The sequence below is a fragment of the Toxotes jaculatrix genome, chromosome 3 (genome assembly GCF_017976425.1).
Source record: "Toxotes jaculatrix isolate fToxJac2 chromosome 3, fToxJac2.pri, whole genome shotgun sequence".
NCBI classification, from domain to species: domain Eukaryota; kingdom Metazoa; phylum Chordata; class Actinopteri; family Toxotidae; genus Toxotes; species Toxotes jaculatrix.
The window spans coordinates 19,027,767-19,046,244 of record NC_054396.1 but is presented as its reverse complement, the minus strand read 5'-3'; the positions used below and the strand labels follow the sequence as shown (position 1 = coordinate 19,046,244).

At 40.2% G+C, this 18,478-nt stretch overlaps 2 protein-coding genes across 3 annotated transcripts; one reads left to right on the top strand and one right to left on the bottom strand.

Annotated features, from left to right (window-relative positions):
• Positions 1-1,645: 1,645 nt before the first annotated feature.
• slc45a1 (solute carrier family 45 member 1) lies at positions 1,646-5,613 on the bottom strand. Of its 2 annotated transcripts, XM_041034500.1 has the most exons (8): positions 5,193-5,613; positions 4,983-5,075; positions 4,496-4,720; positions 3,398-4,290; positions 3,148-3,301; positions 2,852-3,028; positions 2,516-2,721; positions 1,646-1,918 (listed from the first exon to the last, which is right to left on the bottom strand). In XM_041034500.1, exons 1-8 carry the CDS (start codon positions 5,611-5,613, stop codon positions 1,646-1,648), a joined length of 2,442 nt encoding a protein of 813 aa, XP_040890434.1. The 2 variants fall into 2 exon arrangements, with proteins under 2 accessions (XP_040890434.1, XP_040890435.1); XM_041034501.1 differs by lacking the exon at positions 4,983-5,075 and having other exon boundaries at positions 5,193-5,598.
• Positions 5,614-8,881: 3,268 nt separating this feature from the next.
• On the top strand, positions 8,882-16,598 carry prxl2b (peroxiredoxin like 2B). The gene is made up of 7 exons (XM_041032899.1): positions 8,882-9,065; positions 9,678-9,882; positions 10,567-10,618; positions 11,110-11,173; positions 11,286-11,361; positions 12,457-12,575; positions 16,187-16,598. The coding sequence occupies exons 1-7, from the start codon at positions 9,003-9,005 to the stop codon at positions 16,211-16,213; spliced, it is 606 nt and encodes a 201-aa protein (XP_040888833.1). The 5' UTR covers positions 8,882-9,002; the 3' UTR covers positions 16,214-16,598.
• Positions 16,599-18,478: the final 1,880 nt, after the last annotated feature.

The window sequence follows — 18,478 nt, the reverse complement described above, 5'->3', positions numbered from 1 at the left end:
CCTTATGTTAAAGCCCTGAAGTCAGGCTTGGTGCCTGTGTTGAGGCTGAACAGATAAAACATACTGTTTGTCATGGCACAACAGATAAAACAGATAAAATAAATTATAAGTACCATTTTGCTGAAGAAGATGGCTTCTTTAGGATGGAATAGGAATGAAATTTGATACTTCCTGTGAGGAACGGCCAACAAATGTAAGGTCATCACTATATTGAGTTGATGGGCTGAGCGTGGTGGAGCAGAAGCCTACTACCTTAAGCATGCACCCTAATGATGACAGTAAGTACTTGCTGGTGGCTCTATGAACCTCCACAGTCTTTGCTTTCACTGTTGTCCACCTTCAGGATTACCCATAGTTCACATGAGTCTTCTCTCTGTTTGCTCTTCTTCTGTTTTGTTCGGGTTTCCGACTGAATGCTGATTCACACCCCAGTTTCAACTTCTCCTCTTCCTGATAATGACAAGAATCACTGTCATTATTACAATGGTATGGCCAGGAGTAGGGTGACAGCTCACAGGGCTGTCCATGGCTTAGTGAGGGCCCAGACAGAATTTGCCACCAGTACACATTTCTCTGTGTTTTTGAAAGTTGTGTGTACAAGCGTGTTTATGTGTGTCATCCTATTAGTCATGGCTCTGTGCTGATTCAGTAGTTAATTGGCATTGTACTCTTATTTGGGGCTCGATTAAGAGTCACCCAGCACTGGACTGTGAAATCTGGGGATAGCGCACTGGTTAAGTCTCATAATGACTGGATTGTGTGAAACGTGTTTCTACTTGCTGTTAAAATGTGAACAATGTGAAGCCCTTCAAGACTGTAACTGTGATCAAGCAGTGTTCACCTTCATGTGAATATTAAGTATGTGTTTGCTAAATTATGCCAAAAGAGCTCTTGAATCAATGAAGAAGCATTAACAAGTGAGTGTGAGTGGTCACTGGCAGCACATTCACTTAGTCAGAAAGTCCTGCTTAAGGTGTGATGCTAATATGCTAACTCAGAGAAACAGGCAGGTAGACATTCCCTTGGCCATATGACCAAAACAAAACATTAACACAAGGCTCTGAGAGATTCTATTGCAGCTCATGCAGACGTTAGGCAACTGATAAAAGGAAGAAAAAGAGGGGAAAGCTGTGGTTAGCCTGTAAGTAGTGATCAACATTTCTAGACTAAACACCAACAAGCAAGAAAAGGTGATGCAAGATTTTACAGCAAAGAATCAGACACAAGAACAGCTCATCTATACTCAAAGTGGTCACTTACAGTCTCTCTTTCTCTCTCTCACACACACATACACACACACACACACAAACTCATTTGTCCCACATGGCATTCAAAAAGGTCACACATTTGTTTGCAAAAGTTAGGAAAAAATGCATGGGCACACACACTGTATGAACACACTGGTCATGTATACACATATTAGAACAGTGGCCAATGTATGTCTGTCTGTCTGTCTATTTCTGAGAAGAGCAGTGCTGATTAGTGTGAAACATATGGACTTGTGCTGTACAGTGTGTGGCAGGGTGTACAGTGTGTTTGTCCTATCAGGGTTGAGAAGGCCAGCACACTCAGACACTAAGCGACAGTGTGAAAGCGTGTGCTGTTGAGTGTGTGCATGTGAGGTAAAGTAAATGAAGAGGGTTCTCTAAATGTGCACCAATAGTGGCTGGGTCTCGCTTTCGGGGGGCTCACCCTCAGGGGGGGGCAGCTGGTACACCACGCAGAGAGAGGAGTACAGGCAGCCCACGAATGACATCAGGCTTGCAAAGTACATCACTCCCTGGGCCCCACCCACCAGTGAGGTCAGAGGTCCCATCGCCACAGAGACCAGGATCTGAGCCAGGAAGTACTGGCAGCTGAGCAGAGAGATGTCCACCCCCATCCCTCGTCTGGTCCCTTCCTCTGATGAGCCGCAAAACTGAGGGACATACAGGAGAAGTTAAGTTATATGCTACACCTGTGTGGTGCATCACTACAGCGTTGAAACATTATTTCATTATGTTGGGAGTTAGGCTTATTTGCCTTTTTGCTGAGAGTTAGATAAGAGGAGTGATACCAATTTAACGTCTGTACATTAAATATGAAGTAAGCATAGCAGTCGCTTAGCTGACTGGAAAGACTGGAAACAGTTAACGTGGTTACAGTTAAGATAACAAAATCTGCTTACCAAAGAAATAGTACCACACATGCCCCATAAAACCACAATGTGTCATTTTTACACTTGTACAGATTAAACACATGAGATTTACCATGCTAATTAGTGAGACTTAGAGGCAGCAGCTGGATGTTGTTACCTTCAGAAAGTCCAGATACCTGTTTCCAGTCTTTATGAAAGGCAAAGATATGAGAGTGGTATCAATCTTCTCATCTAAATCTTGGCAAGATGGTAAATACGTTTCCCAATTTATTGAACTGTTCCTTTAAGTTCTAAAAATAGAGGCAGTTCTAAAAAAGGCAACAACATATTAAGCCACAAATTAGTTAATGCCGGTTCTGCACATTTCTAGAGACTGACCTGAGGGCTCTGGTAGTATTCACACAGCAGAGAGTAAGGCAGAGTGCATAGAGAGGAGAAGAGCACCCCATAGGTGACACAGAGAGAAAGTACCACATACAGGTTGGTGGATAGTGTGGCAAGGCCTGTGCCCAAACCAAACGCCAAGTAGGCAAAAAAATATAGAGTGCGAAGAGAGAAACGCTCCTCTAGTTTCTCCAATATGGCTGAAAGTTGAAGAAACAGAGACAGAAGACAAATTACTGCATAAATCCAGTCATGGTAAAAAATTACTCTTCCTACTGCAGAGCTATACTGACACCCAAGCCATGATGTGATTACGATTATGTAGCTTACCTGAGTAGAAAGCAGCACTGAATGCATAGATGCACATGCCCCAGCAGCCCATGCTAACACCAGCATTGTAGCGTTGGTAAGCCTCAGAGTCGTGGGGTGCTTTGGGGTCTCCTTCGAACACAACCTCACCCATGAAGTCAGTGTAGAAGAGCAGCATGCCTTCAAAGGACAGCCAGCCTACAGCACAGAGAGAAGCAAGTAGTACGAGTATTAACTCAGTTCATTTTGAATATACAACAGGCAGGGTTTAAAGCGTTTTTACTAAACTCAATTTAAATGTAAATTATTTTTCTCACCCAAAAAATGGTTAGTGCATAAACTCCGCAGAGAGGGAGGCATTCTGTAGATGGCTATACACAGCAGCTTCATTGACATTTGGGATTCTCCTGTTTCCACATTCTCACTCAGATCACTCTCATAGCGCACCCCATTCAGCAAAATGTTTGCAACCTGGATCAGACAAAAAGAAACAGGCACTGTGTTAAAAAAATGCTGTGGTTGCTACTGACTACACAGTTTTTGTTATTTTCCAAATACATGTCTGACCTGCTGGCTGAAGGTCACTGTTCTCCTGCGTCCATTCTCCAGCCCAACGATCTGTGTTGCTAAGGGCTCCTCCATCAGTGCAAGGCTCTGGGGTCGCTTCAGGATGCCAGCAGTGGAGCCCCTATGTGACCCTGCACCAGGCTGAGCTCCAGCTGTGACCTGAGATGCACCATGAGATTGTGCATCTCCCTCAGCCTGGGGCGCTTCTGCATCCTGAGCTTCTCCAGCTGGATGAGACACCACATCAGCCTGGGTCTGTCCCACAGGATGTCTCCCTGCCCCCTGTGTGGACTCCTCAGGAGGAGTTGAGTCCCCTAGAGGCAGGGCCTCAGTGGTAGAGTCGGGGGCGACAGCCTGTGGTGTCTGCTGACCTGTGTAGCAGTCTATGAGCACACTGTCAATGTAGGAGGTTCCTAATGACGAGGCAAACTCATTGATGCCTGTGAGTGAGCTGTCCCTACTAATAAAGCTGCCATATTTTGGAGTGAGGGGGCTCAAGGGCGATATGGGGCTAGTGAGGCCGACACAGAGGCATGCATTGGCACTGCAAGAATGGGCAAGAGGGTCAGGAGGGCGAGATTTAGAGAAATTGTAGCTGTAAAGACCGTCCTCCTCTTCCTCATCCAGTCCCGAAGCTGATCCTGGGGGAACAGGAGGAGAGGGAGGAAGAGGAAGGCTGGGGCTCTTCAGATGGTTTTTGCTAGAGTTTTTGTTTGGTTGGCTCTTTGGTAAGGGCCGTTCGGGGATACTCATCAGAGTCATGGCTGTGGCAATCACCAAAGTGACACTCGTAAACAGGTATATGACCCGCAGTTGACCTCCCATCGACCTTCCGAATTGTGTCTGGTCCCAGTTGATGCCACCCACTATGTAGCCAAATCCACCTCCAAGTCCTGTGTAAAAATATCATACATAGTGACAAAAAGACAACCTTTTACATAACCTTTTCCTACAGCACCTGATTAATTACAGCTCAAATTTTATTATCTTAAAAGAATTTTAGTTATAGTTACCGTCTTCTTTTCCTCTACTGTTTAAATTATACAGTGTAATACTAAAGTTCACCTGCATTTGTAACCATGTAAAGTGTTTTCTTACCTGCCAGCAGTGCATGGATATTCAACCCTCGATCCTGGTCTTCTGGGCTGCACACATCCATCATGTAGGCATGGCTTGGGTTATCAGCTGAATCAGCACTGAAGTCCATCAGAACCACACCACACACTGTCAGGACAATTCCCCACTTGTGATTTGAAGCTGTGTCAGCCAGAGCACCTCCAATGTCCCGTCCATTCAGCACCAGGGTTAGACCAACCAAAGCCCCTATGAAGGAGAAAAGCTTTTTCTTAAATGTCATAACTATAACAGACATCCTGCTAAGTGGGAAAGCTTGGGCTTAAGACCCAATGTTAAAAAGGGTAGCCAGGAATATTAGTAGCAGTGATTTTGTGTTACCTTCTTCATATTATGGACTAAAAGTCACTGAATCTTAGCCTCTGCTGCAGTGATTTTATTTATTTATTCTTTTTTTTTCTTTAAATCTCAACTTCATGGAAGTGCATTACAAGACAACCTTTTTTCTTACCTATGGCCAAGGCAAAAATGAAAGGTCTCCTTCGCCCAAACCGGGATGTACATCGATCACTCCATGCTCCTATGAGAGGCTGAACGAGGAATCCTTCCAAGCCAAAGGCAGAGGAGAGAGTTATTAAAGGCCAGTGAGTGAGTGAAACAAGATTACTGCTTTTTGTAATTACATGTATCAGATGTCGGCTTCCATCAGTTTTTCACTTACCCAGTATGGGGCTAATAAACCACACTAAGCTGTAGAACTGATCAGGCAGACCCATCTGTAGAAGCACAGGAGTCACATAAGCTGTTTCCATGGCATAGCTAAATTCAATACCAAACAGGATGCAGCCATTGAAGAGTAGCTCTTGGAAGGTACGTCTCGGAGGAAGTTCACTAAGGTCCAGCTGGTCAAGGGGACAAGGTGTGTTGGGTGGCGGAGGTGGAGAAGGTCGTATCAGCTTCCGACGCTTTGGCTGTCTTTGGAAGTTGTTGGCTCGGTGACTAAGATGCCGAGTGGTGGACGTCGGGAAGCTGGCAGTTTTGGGGAGTGAGCTCCTCCAGATACCTTCCTGAGCTGAGGATAACCTCCCTCCTGGACTGGCCAAAAGGGGGTCACTGGGGGTGCCCATGCCCGGAGATGACATCTCTCTCAAGCCAGCTTACACTGCAGCATGAAAAAAAAAGTGATGAACATTGTTAACTTAAAACTCAGACATGACAGAATCTTGGTTTGGCTGGATTTTTCATGTTAGAGGTCATTCAAGAGCACCACAATTTGACATAGTGAGCATGTGAATAACTTAGTACTGCTCACGGTTGTGTAGTGCTACCAAGAGGACACTGCAGTCATCAGCACACAGCGACGATGGCACAGCAATGATGGGCACGACGCACTGCAACCAATGCGCATGTTAGTGTTGTGCGCAAAGCCCATGTGCTCGTCGTGGCTGACTACAGCAGTGTAGGATGCGGCACCGCTCTCATGAAGCCTGTTTCCATTTTAATTTTTCATGGAGGAAGCTCAGATCGTACACAATGGAGTCGCCGGGGGTTACAATGACAGCTTTCAAGACAATTACAAGGATAACGAGTCACAAATGCAAAAGAAATATTTGACCATTACAGATCCTATTAGTAGCCACGCAACCGATCGAATGCTTTTTTTTTTATTAAGTCTATTTATCTAATGATCCTCCATATTTTCCTCGACTTGACATTTGTCTCAAAAGGTGACGACTACACAATCGACTCAGCTGTGTTAGAAGATGAAGAAGGCGTGCAAATTGAAACGTGAAAGATGATAATTACCTTACCGGGGCGGCTCGTCATTCATTTATTGCGGCAAACTGTGTAGGTAAACAGAGAAACCATTATGGTTTGTAAAAAACGTAGGATGAATTACAAGAGTCATGATTGTTTTTCTTGTTTTGTTTTGTTTTGTTTTTTTGTTTTTGGGGGTTTTCCTTTGATGCAGTCATCCCCCCATCCGCTCCTCCGTCCCTTCTCCTTCCCCCTCTTCTCGTCTCCCCCTTCGCCTCTTCCTCCGGGCTCTCCCGTGACGTCACGCCCCTCCCTGCAACATCAGCACCGTGGACGGTCCCCGCTGCAGAAACACATCCGTCCATCTACACATCCACCCTCCGCCCCGGTATATATACAGTGTATGTGAGCTCAGAGTGGTTGAACGTAACTTATACATTTACTGAAGGTACAATCTTTTGGTACTATTACTTTACTTGAATGTTATGCCACTTTATAATTCAACTCCTTTACATTTCAGGGGGGAATATTGTGCTTTTTACTAAACTACATTTATCTCACATATATAGTTACTAGTAACTGTTCAGTTTTGTATCAAGTTAAAGTATACAGTATATTTGTATGTACGTAATAGACACATGAAATTGTATCTAATCTTATAGCACTTAATCACATTATTTTATCTGTTTGGTCAAATGTTTATAAACCTAAAAGACACGTTTCACTTATTTGGGGGAAATGCCTTAGGTATATTACTTGTAATATTAGCGTGTACTTGGTTATTATAACTCTAACCCCTCAAACATTTGTGGGTCAGGTCAGTCATTACAAACACTATGTTGTGGTACACCATTAAAGCCCACCCAAACTGACTTTAAATTCTACTTATTCTTGGCATCCTAAAGTTTTCAAACTTTCCAAAAGCCAGGCTGTATTTTGGTAAAGTGTGTATATAATGAATGAGAGGCAATTTAGAATAGGAACTGAAATACTCATCGATCAGCATCTTTTTTTTCCTGTTTTATGTGTATGATTATGCAAATTATGGTTACGGTTAAGGTTATGATGTGTTAAAAAACATACTGTGGTGAAGCATGTTCTTTTTCTACTTGTCAAACTGGTGCAGATCGTCCCCTTGATCAGTGAAAGTGTAAACAGGTGGGCATGATTAGGCCCATGATTAGCAGTGAGGGACAAAGCACTGGGGAGGAGGGTCAAGGGAGGAAGGAAGGCTCAAATAGACCTTTTTTTCCCCACAGCAGACATTTTGAGTTACCCTAACAAAAAAAAGGCACAGGTGGAACCAATTTCTTCAACAACGGCTCACTTCCAGCAAGTCTCCTAGCCATGCAGAGCCATCACAGTGAGCCAGCATCAACAACACAAGGCCCTTTAAACGAGCTCACCTAAATGGAGCTGTTTGTAATGTTATTAATTACACCTGTGCTTTTCTTCCTACGACAAGCCAAAGTGTTTGCTGTATAAAAAGGTCTGTTGCTCTGCAGTGAGTGTATGTTTGTAAGCAGATGCCGCTAGCTTTCCATTTACCTCTGCCTACTGTCATAATAGGTAGATTCATAGATAGAGGAGGTGTGTGTGTGAGTATACGCACATATTTTGTAATAAAGAGAGTGAATATCTAACATATGAATAAGAAGTTGATAGTAGTTTCCCAATAGGCTAATTACATCAAAAATCAAAGATATCTTTTTTAAAATTTCATAAACTATATTAGGATGGACTGGTCCCTGTAGAAATACTGTGGGGATTTTAGGGCCACCTCTGATAGCAGGCTCATCGTGTCTAATTGACTTGTAGTAAGGTAATCTGGCTAGCAGGTTGTCCAGCTGGATACAGGACAAGTCTCCAAGGCATGATGTAATGAGTTCATTGTTCCTGAACCAAGAGGACGGTGTGTTTTGTTTTAATTTTCTTTTTTTTTTCATGGAATGACTTATGTTTTGGATAATATACAGATATGGAGATATATGTCTTTGTAGGTCAAAATCTTTAAGTTTAGAGTAACTGTCTATTGGTCTCTGATTTAAAAAAAAAATAAAGGTAATAAACACAATAGTTCCCTCTGAAATGGAGCAGAAGTATAAACTGGCAGAAAATGTAAATATTCAAGTAAAATAAATGTAGTTTTCCACTGCTGGTTGTCAAACAGGGTGTTCTTAAAGCACAGAAAAAAATGGCTTTCTCAGGGGTTAATGTAAGACAGATATCTCGGACATGTCAAACAGCTGTAAAAAAGAATAAATCTAAGGGACGGAAGAGAACAAACAAAGGTCATGCCATAAATCCCAGTAACTCTGAGTTCACCTATACCATACCTTATGCAACTAATGTGAATACTGAATCTTTTCAAATATCCAGTCACCACTTTGAGTTAATATTAAAACTAAGCAAGCTAATTTTTTGTGTCAAACACAAGAAATAAGAGCACTTAAAGAAACAACTACTGTTTGAAAATGAATAATTAGAAACAGAAAGGGTTTGATTGTGGTGGTGAGATCCACGTGCTTAAAGCTGCCCCCGCTAAGCCCCGCCTTCGCTCTTTACACCGTGCGCTGTAATTGGCTGTTTTCCAGCACCAGCTGAATCTGATTGGACGGCAGCGTTCAGTGGGTGTATGAGGATGTAGTTGTTTTGCAACTGTTGTGCAGGCGTAACTCGGACATATTGACTACAGAAAAATTATACGCTGTGGTTACATCGTCTTTAACTTTGACCAGTCGGTATTCAAGTCTGTGTGAACAAGTCTTAGAAAATGGCAAACGTCGACCTCGCTCAGGTTGGAAAGAACTTGCTGAAGAGCGCTGAAACTGGAGAGGTAAGACATGAAGCTGGCTACTGTGGAGTCTAAAACGTACAGCTGTGAGCTGTCCCCTTTACTGTCACATCTGCTCTGTTGGTCTGTGTCTAAAGGTGCTCTCTTTTAATATGAAGCTGAGCTACCGAGCTGGTAGGTTGACTTGTTCTCCTTAGAGGCCCGTGTTCCCTGCTGAGACCCACTGTATTAACCTGCCATTACCTCTCAGCACTGATGTAATTGTTGTGAAATTACGCCTCCAGTGTGACATAATGATGATCTGTTGGGAATACATGTGAATATGAATCATGATACTAAGCTCTTTGAATCTATAATGTATGATTTCACAGATACAGATACAGTTAGTACAAGCTACTTTACATACACCCATTTCCCATATGTTGCTTTTGTGCCACCTGTTTAACCGTCTTGATCAGAATCAGAATCAGAATAACTTGATAATAGTAATGTAAAAAATATAAAAATTCTCTGGTTTTAGCTTCTCAAATCTGAACATTTTCTGGTTTCATAGTCTCTTATGCTAATAAACTCATTATCTTTGGGTTTTGAAAGAGTTATCTTGGTTGTAAATTAGTCAAAAAGATCATCAATTGCATTTTTTTCCTCTTTCAGAGTGTGGAGCTCCAGTCTCTGTGGCAGGACCAGCCCGTGGTCTTGTTCTTCCTGCGCAGGTTTGGCTGTCAGGTGTGTCGGTGGATGGCATCAGAGATCAGCAAACTGGAGCCGGACCTGAGAGCCAGTGGTGTAGCGCTGGTGGGTGTCGGACCAGAGGAGTTTGGGCTGAAAGAGTTCAAGGAAAAAGGTTTTTTTAAAGGATGTAAGTACTATTTACACTTCTTATACAAATAGTAAAAGGACATACAAGGTTTTATTGGCAAATGTGGTTCACTAAAACTATTTACACACTGCAGGTCTGTTTGGTCCCTTTTCTTTCTGAATATTCATCAATTTTAGAAGGTATTTTGAATGTCACATTAAATTTTATGATGCAAAATAATCTGACTACATAATAAATCATCAAATCAAATAAACAATATGGGACCAGCATTTTTTTTATTATACATATGTGGTTTGGGTTAAGTTCTTTAACTGGAATGATGGTTGAATACTTGGAAACTACATTTGTTCCCTCGTGGTCTTGATAAAATGCAAGCGTCTCCCAAAAAGCAATGGGGCCTATGAACCGTGTCACCCAAAGAAAACAAAAAACAATGAATTAAAAGCTGAAGGCCATCTCAGTTTGAATCTTGCTGGCTAGACTCCGGCATCTGCTCACTCACATGAAACCTACTATACTTCACTTTATAATATCCAATATGTGACTGGAACAGTATGGTTGAAACCAGAAGTAACTGTCCAAGATGGCGGCCCTTATGTGCCATAAACCATTCACGTTTGGGCGTGTGCGAGTCACATCGACGGTTGATTCAGTTCAAGTAGCGACAAAGCCGAACACTCGTGTGTACGATTGTAAATAATCGTCAGTCATTTTCTCTTTTAGCCATTTATGTGGATGAACAAAAGAAATGCTACAAGGATTTGGGCTTCAAAAGGTGAGTACTTTAACCCCACCCGTGTAATACAGAAGCTGTTCGAGCTATAGGAAACACAGGCTGCTTTGACTATGATGTTAATCGCTCTCAGTTGTCAAGGATGATTAGCGTTAACTTTATTTCTGTTCTATAAAAGTGCAACAATTAGCTGATCAATCAATAAACAGAAAATAAATCTGCCAAAATTCTGATAATAGATTAACTGTTTTAGCAATTTTTCAAGCAAAAAAAGACAAAAATTAGCAGGTTTCAGCTTTTCAGATGTGAATTTTAGATGCTTTTCTTTCTTTGTGTTATATGATGGGAAACTGAATGTCTTTGGTTTTTGGACTGTTTTATATTTTATAGACTGAGAAAATAGTTGGCAGATTAATTCATAATGAAAATGAGTCGCTAATTGTACCATTAATACACTTAATTGTAAAGTGACAGATTAACTTGGAGCAGTGATTAGGATCTTTGTGATGATCTCTAATCTCTTTCCCACTCAGGTACTCAGCTTTAAGCGTGGTTCCCGCTGCTTTGGGGAAGAAAGTGCGAGATGTAGCTGCAAAGGTAGATGCCCTAATGGTTCATAGTGTCTGTTTTGATGCCACAGGAGCAAGTTCCTGATACACAGACTGACAGACTGAGTGTGTCTGACTGCATATTGTCTCTGCTGTTTCAGGCCAGTGCTGAAGGAATCCAGGGAAACTTCTCAGGAGATCTGCTGCAGAGCGGAGGAATGCTCATTGTCGCCAAAGGTACAATTAAAATACACCAGAGGGGGAGATTAATAAGGGCCTGTGGCGAAGCTGTAAAAGTGAATGACAAAAGCAATGATGGTTCAAAATGCCTAACAGACATGAGGATTTCGACACATAAATGATCTTGTAGCATGGTATTTATGAGGGTGAACTTTGCTCAGTCATCTCAGGAAATTATTTTAAAAATTGCAGTTTTATAGTCTCACCTCCAGGGGGCAGTGCTGCACCACATCAGCATTCCAGGAGGTTCATCGTGACCTGTCCAGACTACTTGCCCTTAGCTTTGATGCTTCTCAGAGCCGCTGCCTTTCATTGTTACTTTGTTTCTTGAATACCAAAGAGCTGAAGGTTATTTAAACCAATTCATGATTCTTCTGAATGGGGTTTCAGCATTTTGTAAATCGATGTGTATGAACAAGAGAATGTTCTAACCTTGTGAAATAGTGCAGCGTGTAGTGAGGGTAATGAAGATTACCCCCATATTAAAATGGTGGTGAGGCAGTTAAACAGACAATGGACTACAACTTTCTCATTTCAGTCCAGTCCAATCAAAACTTAATATGCGCTGGGACTTGCTTTTATGGAGTGATGTAGCAGCATGACCCACTGGGAAGGAAACAGCAGGAGGAAGTAGATTACAAGTCATCCTGTCTTGTCTGACTCCTCAGTTTGCAAAATCTTGGCTCCACTGCAGAGAGTCCTCACCCAACATTACCCCTTTATGATTACCCCCAGATTTAGGTTTAAATCTAAATGTTTTAGGAAGCAATTTATTTCCTCAGTACTAAGATAGAAAGACGCTTTGAAATAAAACCAACTTGCATTGGATCTTTTTAGAGGACAGTACCTTTTTCAAATTATGCCATTTATTTATTTTTATTAGTATTTTTTTAAATCACCAGTATCACCTGAATAATTTGTGTTAAACACTGAATTGAATTTTATGCTTTATAAAATTACTGCTTTTATGTATCAGACTCATGAGTCATGAGTTTGCCAAAGCAAATTCATAACAATCTTTTGTTTGTACTGGTTAAAGTCAACAAGCTGCTTGATTTATGATGCTTTCTAAATGTGTTTTACTCTGCAAAGGTGGAGAAAAGGTCCTGATGCACTTCATCCAGGATTCACCTGGAGACCACGTACCTCTGGAGGATATTTCCAAGGCTTTGGGTATCTCGACCAAAGTAACAGCAGGACAGAGGCCGGTGGTAAGACATCCCATGACAATGATGTATAAGGATACAAATTATTTTCATATTCCACTTCTCACCCCTCCCCAAATCCCAGTTTTTTATTCCCCCCTCTTCAAGTTCTATTTTTTTTTATTGCTACCTATGAGTGAACTCAGCCATTCTAAGCAGTACATTGAGGGGTTAAATAGGATAGAAGCAAATGGTATTATTGTGTTTGTGGAAGCACACTGGACTGATATATTCGTCAGCTTTTCTTCAGCAGACTCTGTTTTACGTCAGTAGTGACACATGCATCAGAGTAGCCTCTTCACAGACAATTTCACACTCATTACTCCATCTTCATAGCCTGTCAGTGTCTGTGTTCTAGGCCGTGAAAACCTTTTAAACTTGAGTGATGATCTCAGTCTATGCTTAATTGTACTTTGAATGCTATTCAAACACAAACAGAGGAGTTATTATACAACTACCATATAAGTATTATAACATGGTAAACCAGTGCTGGCAGCCTTACCCGACATTTATGAAATACACCTTCGTCTCTCAAAGACCATCACGTGGCTCCTGCAGTGCTCTACAGATGTCAAGTATATCATGGAGAAATTAATAGGCTTAACATGCCACTGATAACTGCTATTATTCTAGCAATGAAAAGTCTTTTCACATACCACACAAGAACCAGAAATTTAAAACATGATTTTGGTATCTGAGATAGAAAGTGGTTGCAACCGATTATGAGCATGAGCAACATTATGGCAGAAGCTATGGACTCTGGCAACATGTTTTGAGCATTGTGCCTTTTTAGCCGAACTTGATAGCAGATCTTGGTGATGATTAAAAAAAAAAAAGAGTGAGGCATGGGAGTTTCACTTATTAATGAGTCTGAATCATTACAGAATATAAAAATTCTGAATTTTGTCATTACATTACATAGAACCAAATTGCTCAGAGGTCATGGACATCTCAAGTCCAGGGAACTGGGCGGTTTGTCCTGTGATCATCACGGCTTTCGGCATGCCCATGACATCCAGCACATGGTTTTCAACACCCTTGCCCCCTGGCTCTTTTGCTCGCTTCCCACAGCAGCCACCATGACAGAGCTATTGCAACATGTACAGTAGACTTCCCCATGACCTGTGTGAACACCAACGGTTGTCATCACTGCAGCCCAGGAACAGAATCAACCTTGTTTTCTCTGAGTATCCAAATGTGGCAGAAACAAGCGCAAGTCACAAGCTAGCTGACATGCTTGAGCGGAGGAGGCCCAGAAAAAGTTAGAGCTTTGTTAACAGAGTGAGGTTAATGGCTGATCCGGGTAAAATCAGGGTTTTTGAGTGATTTACCAGTTTTCATCCAAAAGTAATGATTTGTTCTTGTTTAACTTTTCCTGCTCAAACATGTGATAGACAGCGTTTACTTTTTCAGGAGTTCTCTCCTCAGTGTTTGGAGGTGGAAACCCTCAAACTTTATTTCCCTGGGTAATGACCTTTGTCCCAATTTCAGTACAGTGACTGTGATCTGAGACACATAAACAAGACGTGTATTTAAACGTCCTGTGATGGACAAACAATTTGTTTCCTACAGATAGGCCTTTATCATAGAAACTGAAGTGCTCACTTATCACCTTATCTGCGAGTAACGTATCACTTAATCACAACATCCCTGATCAGTCTACTTTTTTTTTTCTTTGCTGCCTTTATACTGTGCTAAGGCAAAATGCCAAAAAATGTTAATTACTGCACCTTTTACATGAGCATTTTAGGCATGAAAATGAAATGAGGGTGCACTTAAACATCAATAGAAAATGAGCCGCCAAAGCCAACTTGAGGTCATTTAGAGTGTCGTCCTTCTTTTGAGCATTGTCTCAGTTAAATAAACTGTTAAAGTAAAAGTACATTTTCAGGACATAATTTTGTCTGCTTTATTTCAGACATGTGGTCCATAGAAAAAATAGCTGGGATTCAGTGATGGTTGGCTAGTTCTTTGCCAGGGTGTACAACAGTCCATATATTGCAGGCTTTCATTGTCGCTAGAGCTAATAATAATTATTTTTTTGATTAATCGATTAATAGGTTGGTCCATTAAATGTAAGAAAATGTTGAGACTTGTCACATTTTTCTCAGAACCCAAAGGGATGTCATCAAATTGTTTATTTTGTTCGAATAATTAATCAGTTATTTAAAATAGTTTTAAAATAGTTTCTGTTTCCTTTTTAATAATTTATGCTCTACAGTAGCCATGAAATAAACAGAGAAGATCAGACAAAGCGTCAGAGAGCTGTAATCTTATTTAGTTTAAACACTAAGTGGATTTACACGTGATCAAATTAATTGTGTGAATGAATGTTATTGGTATATCCGTTCAGGTAAAAGGAAGTGAAATAGCCCTTTAGCTAATGAAATGACGTGTTGACACGTAACAATAATTTTTGTTAAAAGCTGTTTGACCTCTTTTTTTGAAAGCTGGTCCAGATCCAGTTGTGTTACTGAAGGATTTGTTGAATTTGAATAGAAGCATGTAAGTCAGTGATTAGCTTCTCTGCTCGGCTTCAAATGTTTTCATGGTTACATTCCAACAGTTTCCAGCAGAAAAAAAAGATTACTCATGGACATTAATAGGCCACAGGCAGTTTTCCAGAATGGATTTTGGTAACAGAAGACGGGAACTGCTTTACCTTTGGCTTTGTTATCAGATTCAGAATTAGTAGACAGGCACAAGACAACTGGAGGTGAAACTGGTTTTACTCCCTCGTCGTTTGGGGTCCCACAGACTTAACTGCTGTTTGTATGTAAAAGTAACAATAATAATAATAATAATTGCAAAATCAACTAATTTCTTTTTTTTTTTCCCTCTGACCTAATCAGTGTGTCCATGAGGAAAGTTTCACTGACATCTGTTTATTTGTGAAGCAGGGGGGCTGAGGGTGAAGTTTTGTTAAATCAAAATGAAAATAACGACCAAAACACAAACAAAAAAAGTAAGATGCTTGTCCAAGAAGTTTCCTCTTTCTGTTCTTCCCAAACATCCCAAACACTGATTTGAGCAGATATGAAATAGAAATGTCTTGTAAGAAAGAAAAATATAACACTTGAAATCATAGTGTTCAGCCCTTGTGTTTTTTTTTTTTTTAGGGTCGTCCTCCATCACTAAGCAGTTACAAGAATGTGTGGGATGACAATGGGATTGTCGAGAAATGAAAGAGATAGCAGGAAGTTTCTGTTTCCATTTAGAGGGCAAGCTGGAAACTGTTGCTGAGTCACAATATTGATCAAGACCTTTATCAGTCCACTGCAGATACATTATGACTATTTTGTGCTTTGGGGCTTGTAGTAGATGGGAATTTGTAATTTTTATGAGGTTTTATGTGAACCTCATAACCTCAAATTTTTCCACACGGTAATCTGTAACTAAGGTGTTGGTTAAATCTCTCTCTTGTTTTTTTTTTTTTTTTTTTTTTTTTTTAAATATATGTTCCAGCAAACTACCTTTGTGGGAGATTAGCTTGACTGCCAGTAATTGGACTTACACCTGAAATTTGAATAACAAATGGCTCTTGTTCATCAAACACAGAGTAAATACAGCTTTCAAGCTCATTATTTACTATTTAACCTCTGTACTTTCTCCTGCAGTGCAATGATGATGTTTGTACCCGATGACGACGGCGCCTCATGGTACCTGAACAACACCGACACTGTGGGAAACTGAAATGGAGATTTCAGAAGTGGAATGTCACTAAATTGTTGAAGTGAACTTAAAATTGTTGCCAATGCTCCTGATTACTTATAATTTCTTTGTGATAGTTACACATTATATTATATTATTATCTACAGTGAAAGCTGCAGTGACATTCCTTTGTAATCTTGACTTTTGAATTGTAATGAAAGTCATTTATTTTAAGCTTACCTTGCACAGACATACTGATCACAGTGATTTTTTTGTTTTTACTTGATAAGTTATGAATTTGCATTTATTACACTCATTTTACTAAACAAAATAATTATTTTTTATGTATCTAATTGTAATAAAAGTTTAAAATCAGTACTTACATGTTATTTTTTTCTATATGTTGATAATTTCCATGCATTTTGAGTGTAGGTGTGTTTTTTGCAATCATTTTGTAATTAATTTCAATCACAGTTAATATTCTTATAGTCAACCAATCCCTCTGCATTTTTCTCAGAACAAAATTATCGGTGATGCTAAAGAAAAAATGATGTACTTATTTCTTTGCGTACATCTTTCCAAAAGTGTTTGCACTTTCCAAAAGTGTGAGCAGAGTTTTAATCAAGCTGAGGGGGAATTTAACTTTTCTGTATGACAAACAGTTATCCTGTCTTTGAGCAAGATGAATTGTTTGTTTACGACATTAATAATTGAAAGCTCCATCACAGGCACACACCATTATTGTGTTTTCCTTTCACTTCTCTTCCAACAACTCATTTCCACTTTTCATCCACCCACTGTCAACTCTGCATCCATTTGTTTACCTGAGGCTTAAAACTGAAAATAACTTGAGGATAAAAGTTCATTTGTAGCCTTAGAAAAGGTATTTTGACAAAATGTCCCAGCTGGATGTCAGCTTGCTGGCTTTTTCTGCTGCTTTCATCCGTATCAGATGGTCTTCATCTGTGGATGGAGTTTAGTCAGTTTTCATGGTGATAGATCTGTTGACGTGGGAGCTCAGGATCCAAAGTGTATGCACTATTAGATAATCTTACACAGATGCGTGATTAAGTTGTGCTACTGATTCTGGTAGCAAAAGTAGGAGGGATGGATCAGTGATACTTGTCTGTGGCTCTCTAGGACAAAGTGTCTGTTCAGTGTCTTGACCACCATACGTTTAGGTACCATATGTCTTGTCCAAAACTGATGCATAAATGCATAAAAACAGTCCCCTTGAAAGCTAGTCCAACAGTGATATTTTATAACACTGACTGCTAAGCACTAAGAAAGAGCTGTGGTGTACCCTGAGACCACCCTGATTCTCATTTACTGACTATAAACTGAATTAGCATAAGTCTTGGTTCATATACAGTAATAACACACATGAAATCCAAAAATATTATGACTCTGTAACACAAAGATGAACATTGTGCCTTTGAGTGAAAGCTTTTAGGGAAAAAGGGAAAGGTTTAAAGTAATCACTGAATCTGTTTGCCTCTGCGCTGGATGAGAATGAATTCTGCATGATATAAAATTAAAATTGTGCATTTAAAGGAGAGACTAGAGGTCATACCAGTTGAGACAGTCACTTTAATGGCAATAATTACAGATCTGAGTCACAAAAATAGCAGTTAGTCTAGATAATTACATAGCAGCAGGAACAATCATAAAACATCTTTAACGTCTGAAGTTTTGCAAAGCAACAATGTTATTTCATAAATATTCATGTAGATAAATAAACTCTGATGGGTATACACTGTAGATGAAATCATGTTCATATATAGCCAAAAATGTAGCTGTACTTGGCCGATCATTTCAAAACGACACAATTTCACCATGTAAGTAAATGCGAATCTAAAACTAAAGTAAGAAATGTACGCTTTCTTTCTTACCTGATTTGAATCCTTACTATGTAAATACTGCCGTACAGAACATCAAGAATCTACAGTTACACATGTTGTATTATGTACCTTTTGTGTTCAGTTAACAATTTTGAACTGTTTTACTCATTTTGAGGAAAATCAGACAAACTATACAAGAGTCTAAACTCTTAAAATGGCAGCTCAGTGTTGCATTGTAGCTTATGATGTAGCCTCCAGCATTTCTTTGAGCAAGACGTGATAATTGTGGCTTGTTGTTTAAAGGAATAGTTCGACATTTTGGAAAATGTGTTTCTGGCAGAGAGCAAGATGAAAGGATCAATGCCATTTTCATGTTTGCTTGTTGAATATAAGGCTACAGCCAGCAGTTGGTTAGCT

Bases quoted from the DNA above. Each gene is read 5' to 3' on its own strand.
- slc45a1 (XM_041034500.1), bottom strand. From the start codon at position 5,613: ATGTCATCTCCGGGCATGGGCACCCCCAGTGACCCCCTTTTGGCCAGT. The intron at 5,076-5,192 runs GTAAGTGAAAAA...TTGGCTTGGAAG, and splicing joins GTTTATTAGCCCCATACTGG to GATTCCTCGTTCAGCCTCTC. The intron at 3,029-3,147 runs GTGAGAAAAATA...TCTGTGCTGTAG, and splicing joins ATGCACTAACCATTTTTTGG to GCTGGCTGTCCTTTGAAGGC.
- prxl2b (XM_041032899.1), top strand. From the start codon at position 9,003: ATGGCAAACGTCGACCTCGCTCAGGTTGGAAAGAACTTGCTGAAGAGC. The intron at 9,066-9,677 runs GTAAGACATGAA...TTCCTCTTTCAG, and splicing joins AGAGCGCTGAAACTGGAGAG to AGTGTGGAGCTCCAGTCTCT. The intron at 12,576-16,186 runs GTAAGACATCCC...TTTCTCCTGCAG, and splicing joins CAGCAGGACAGAGGCCGGTG to TGCAATGATGATGTTTGTAC.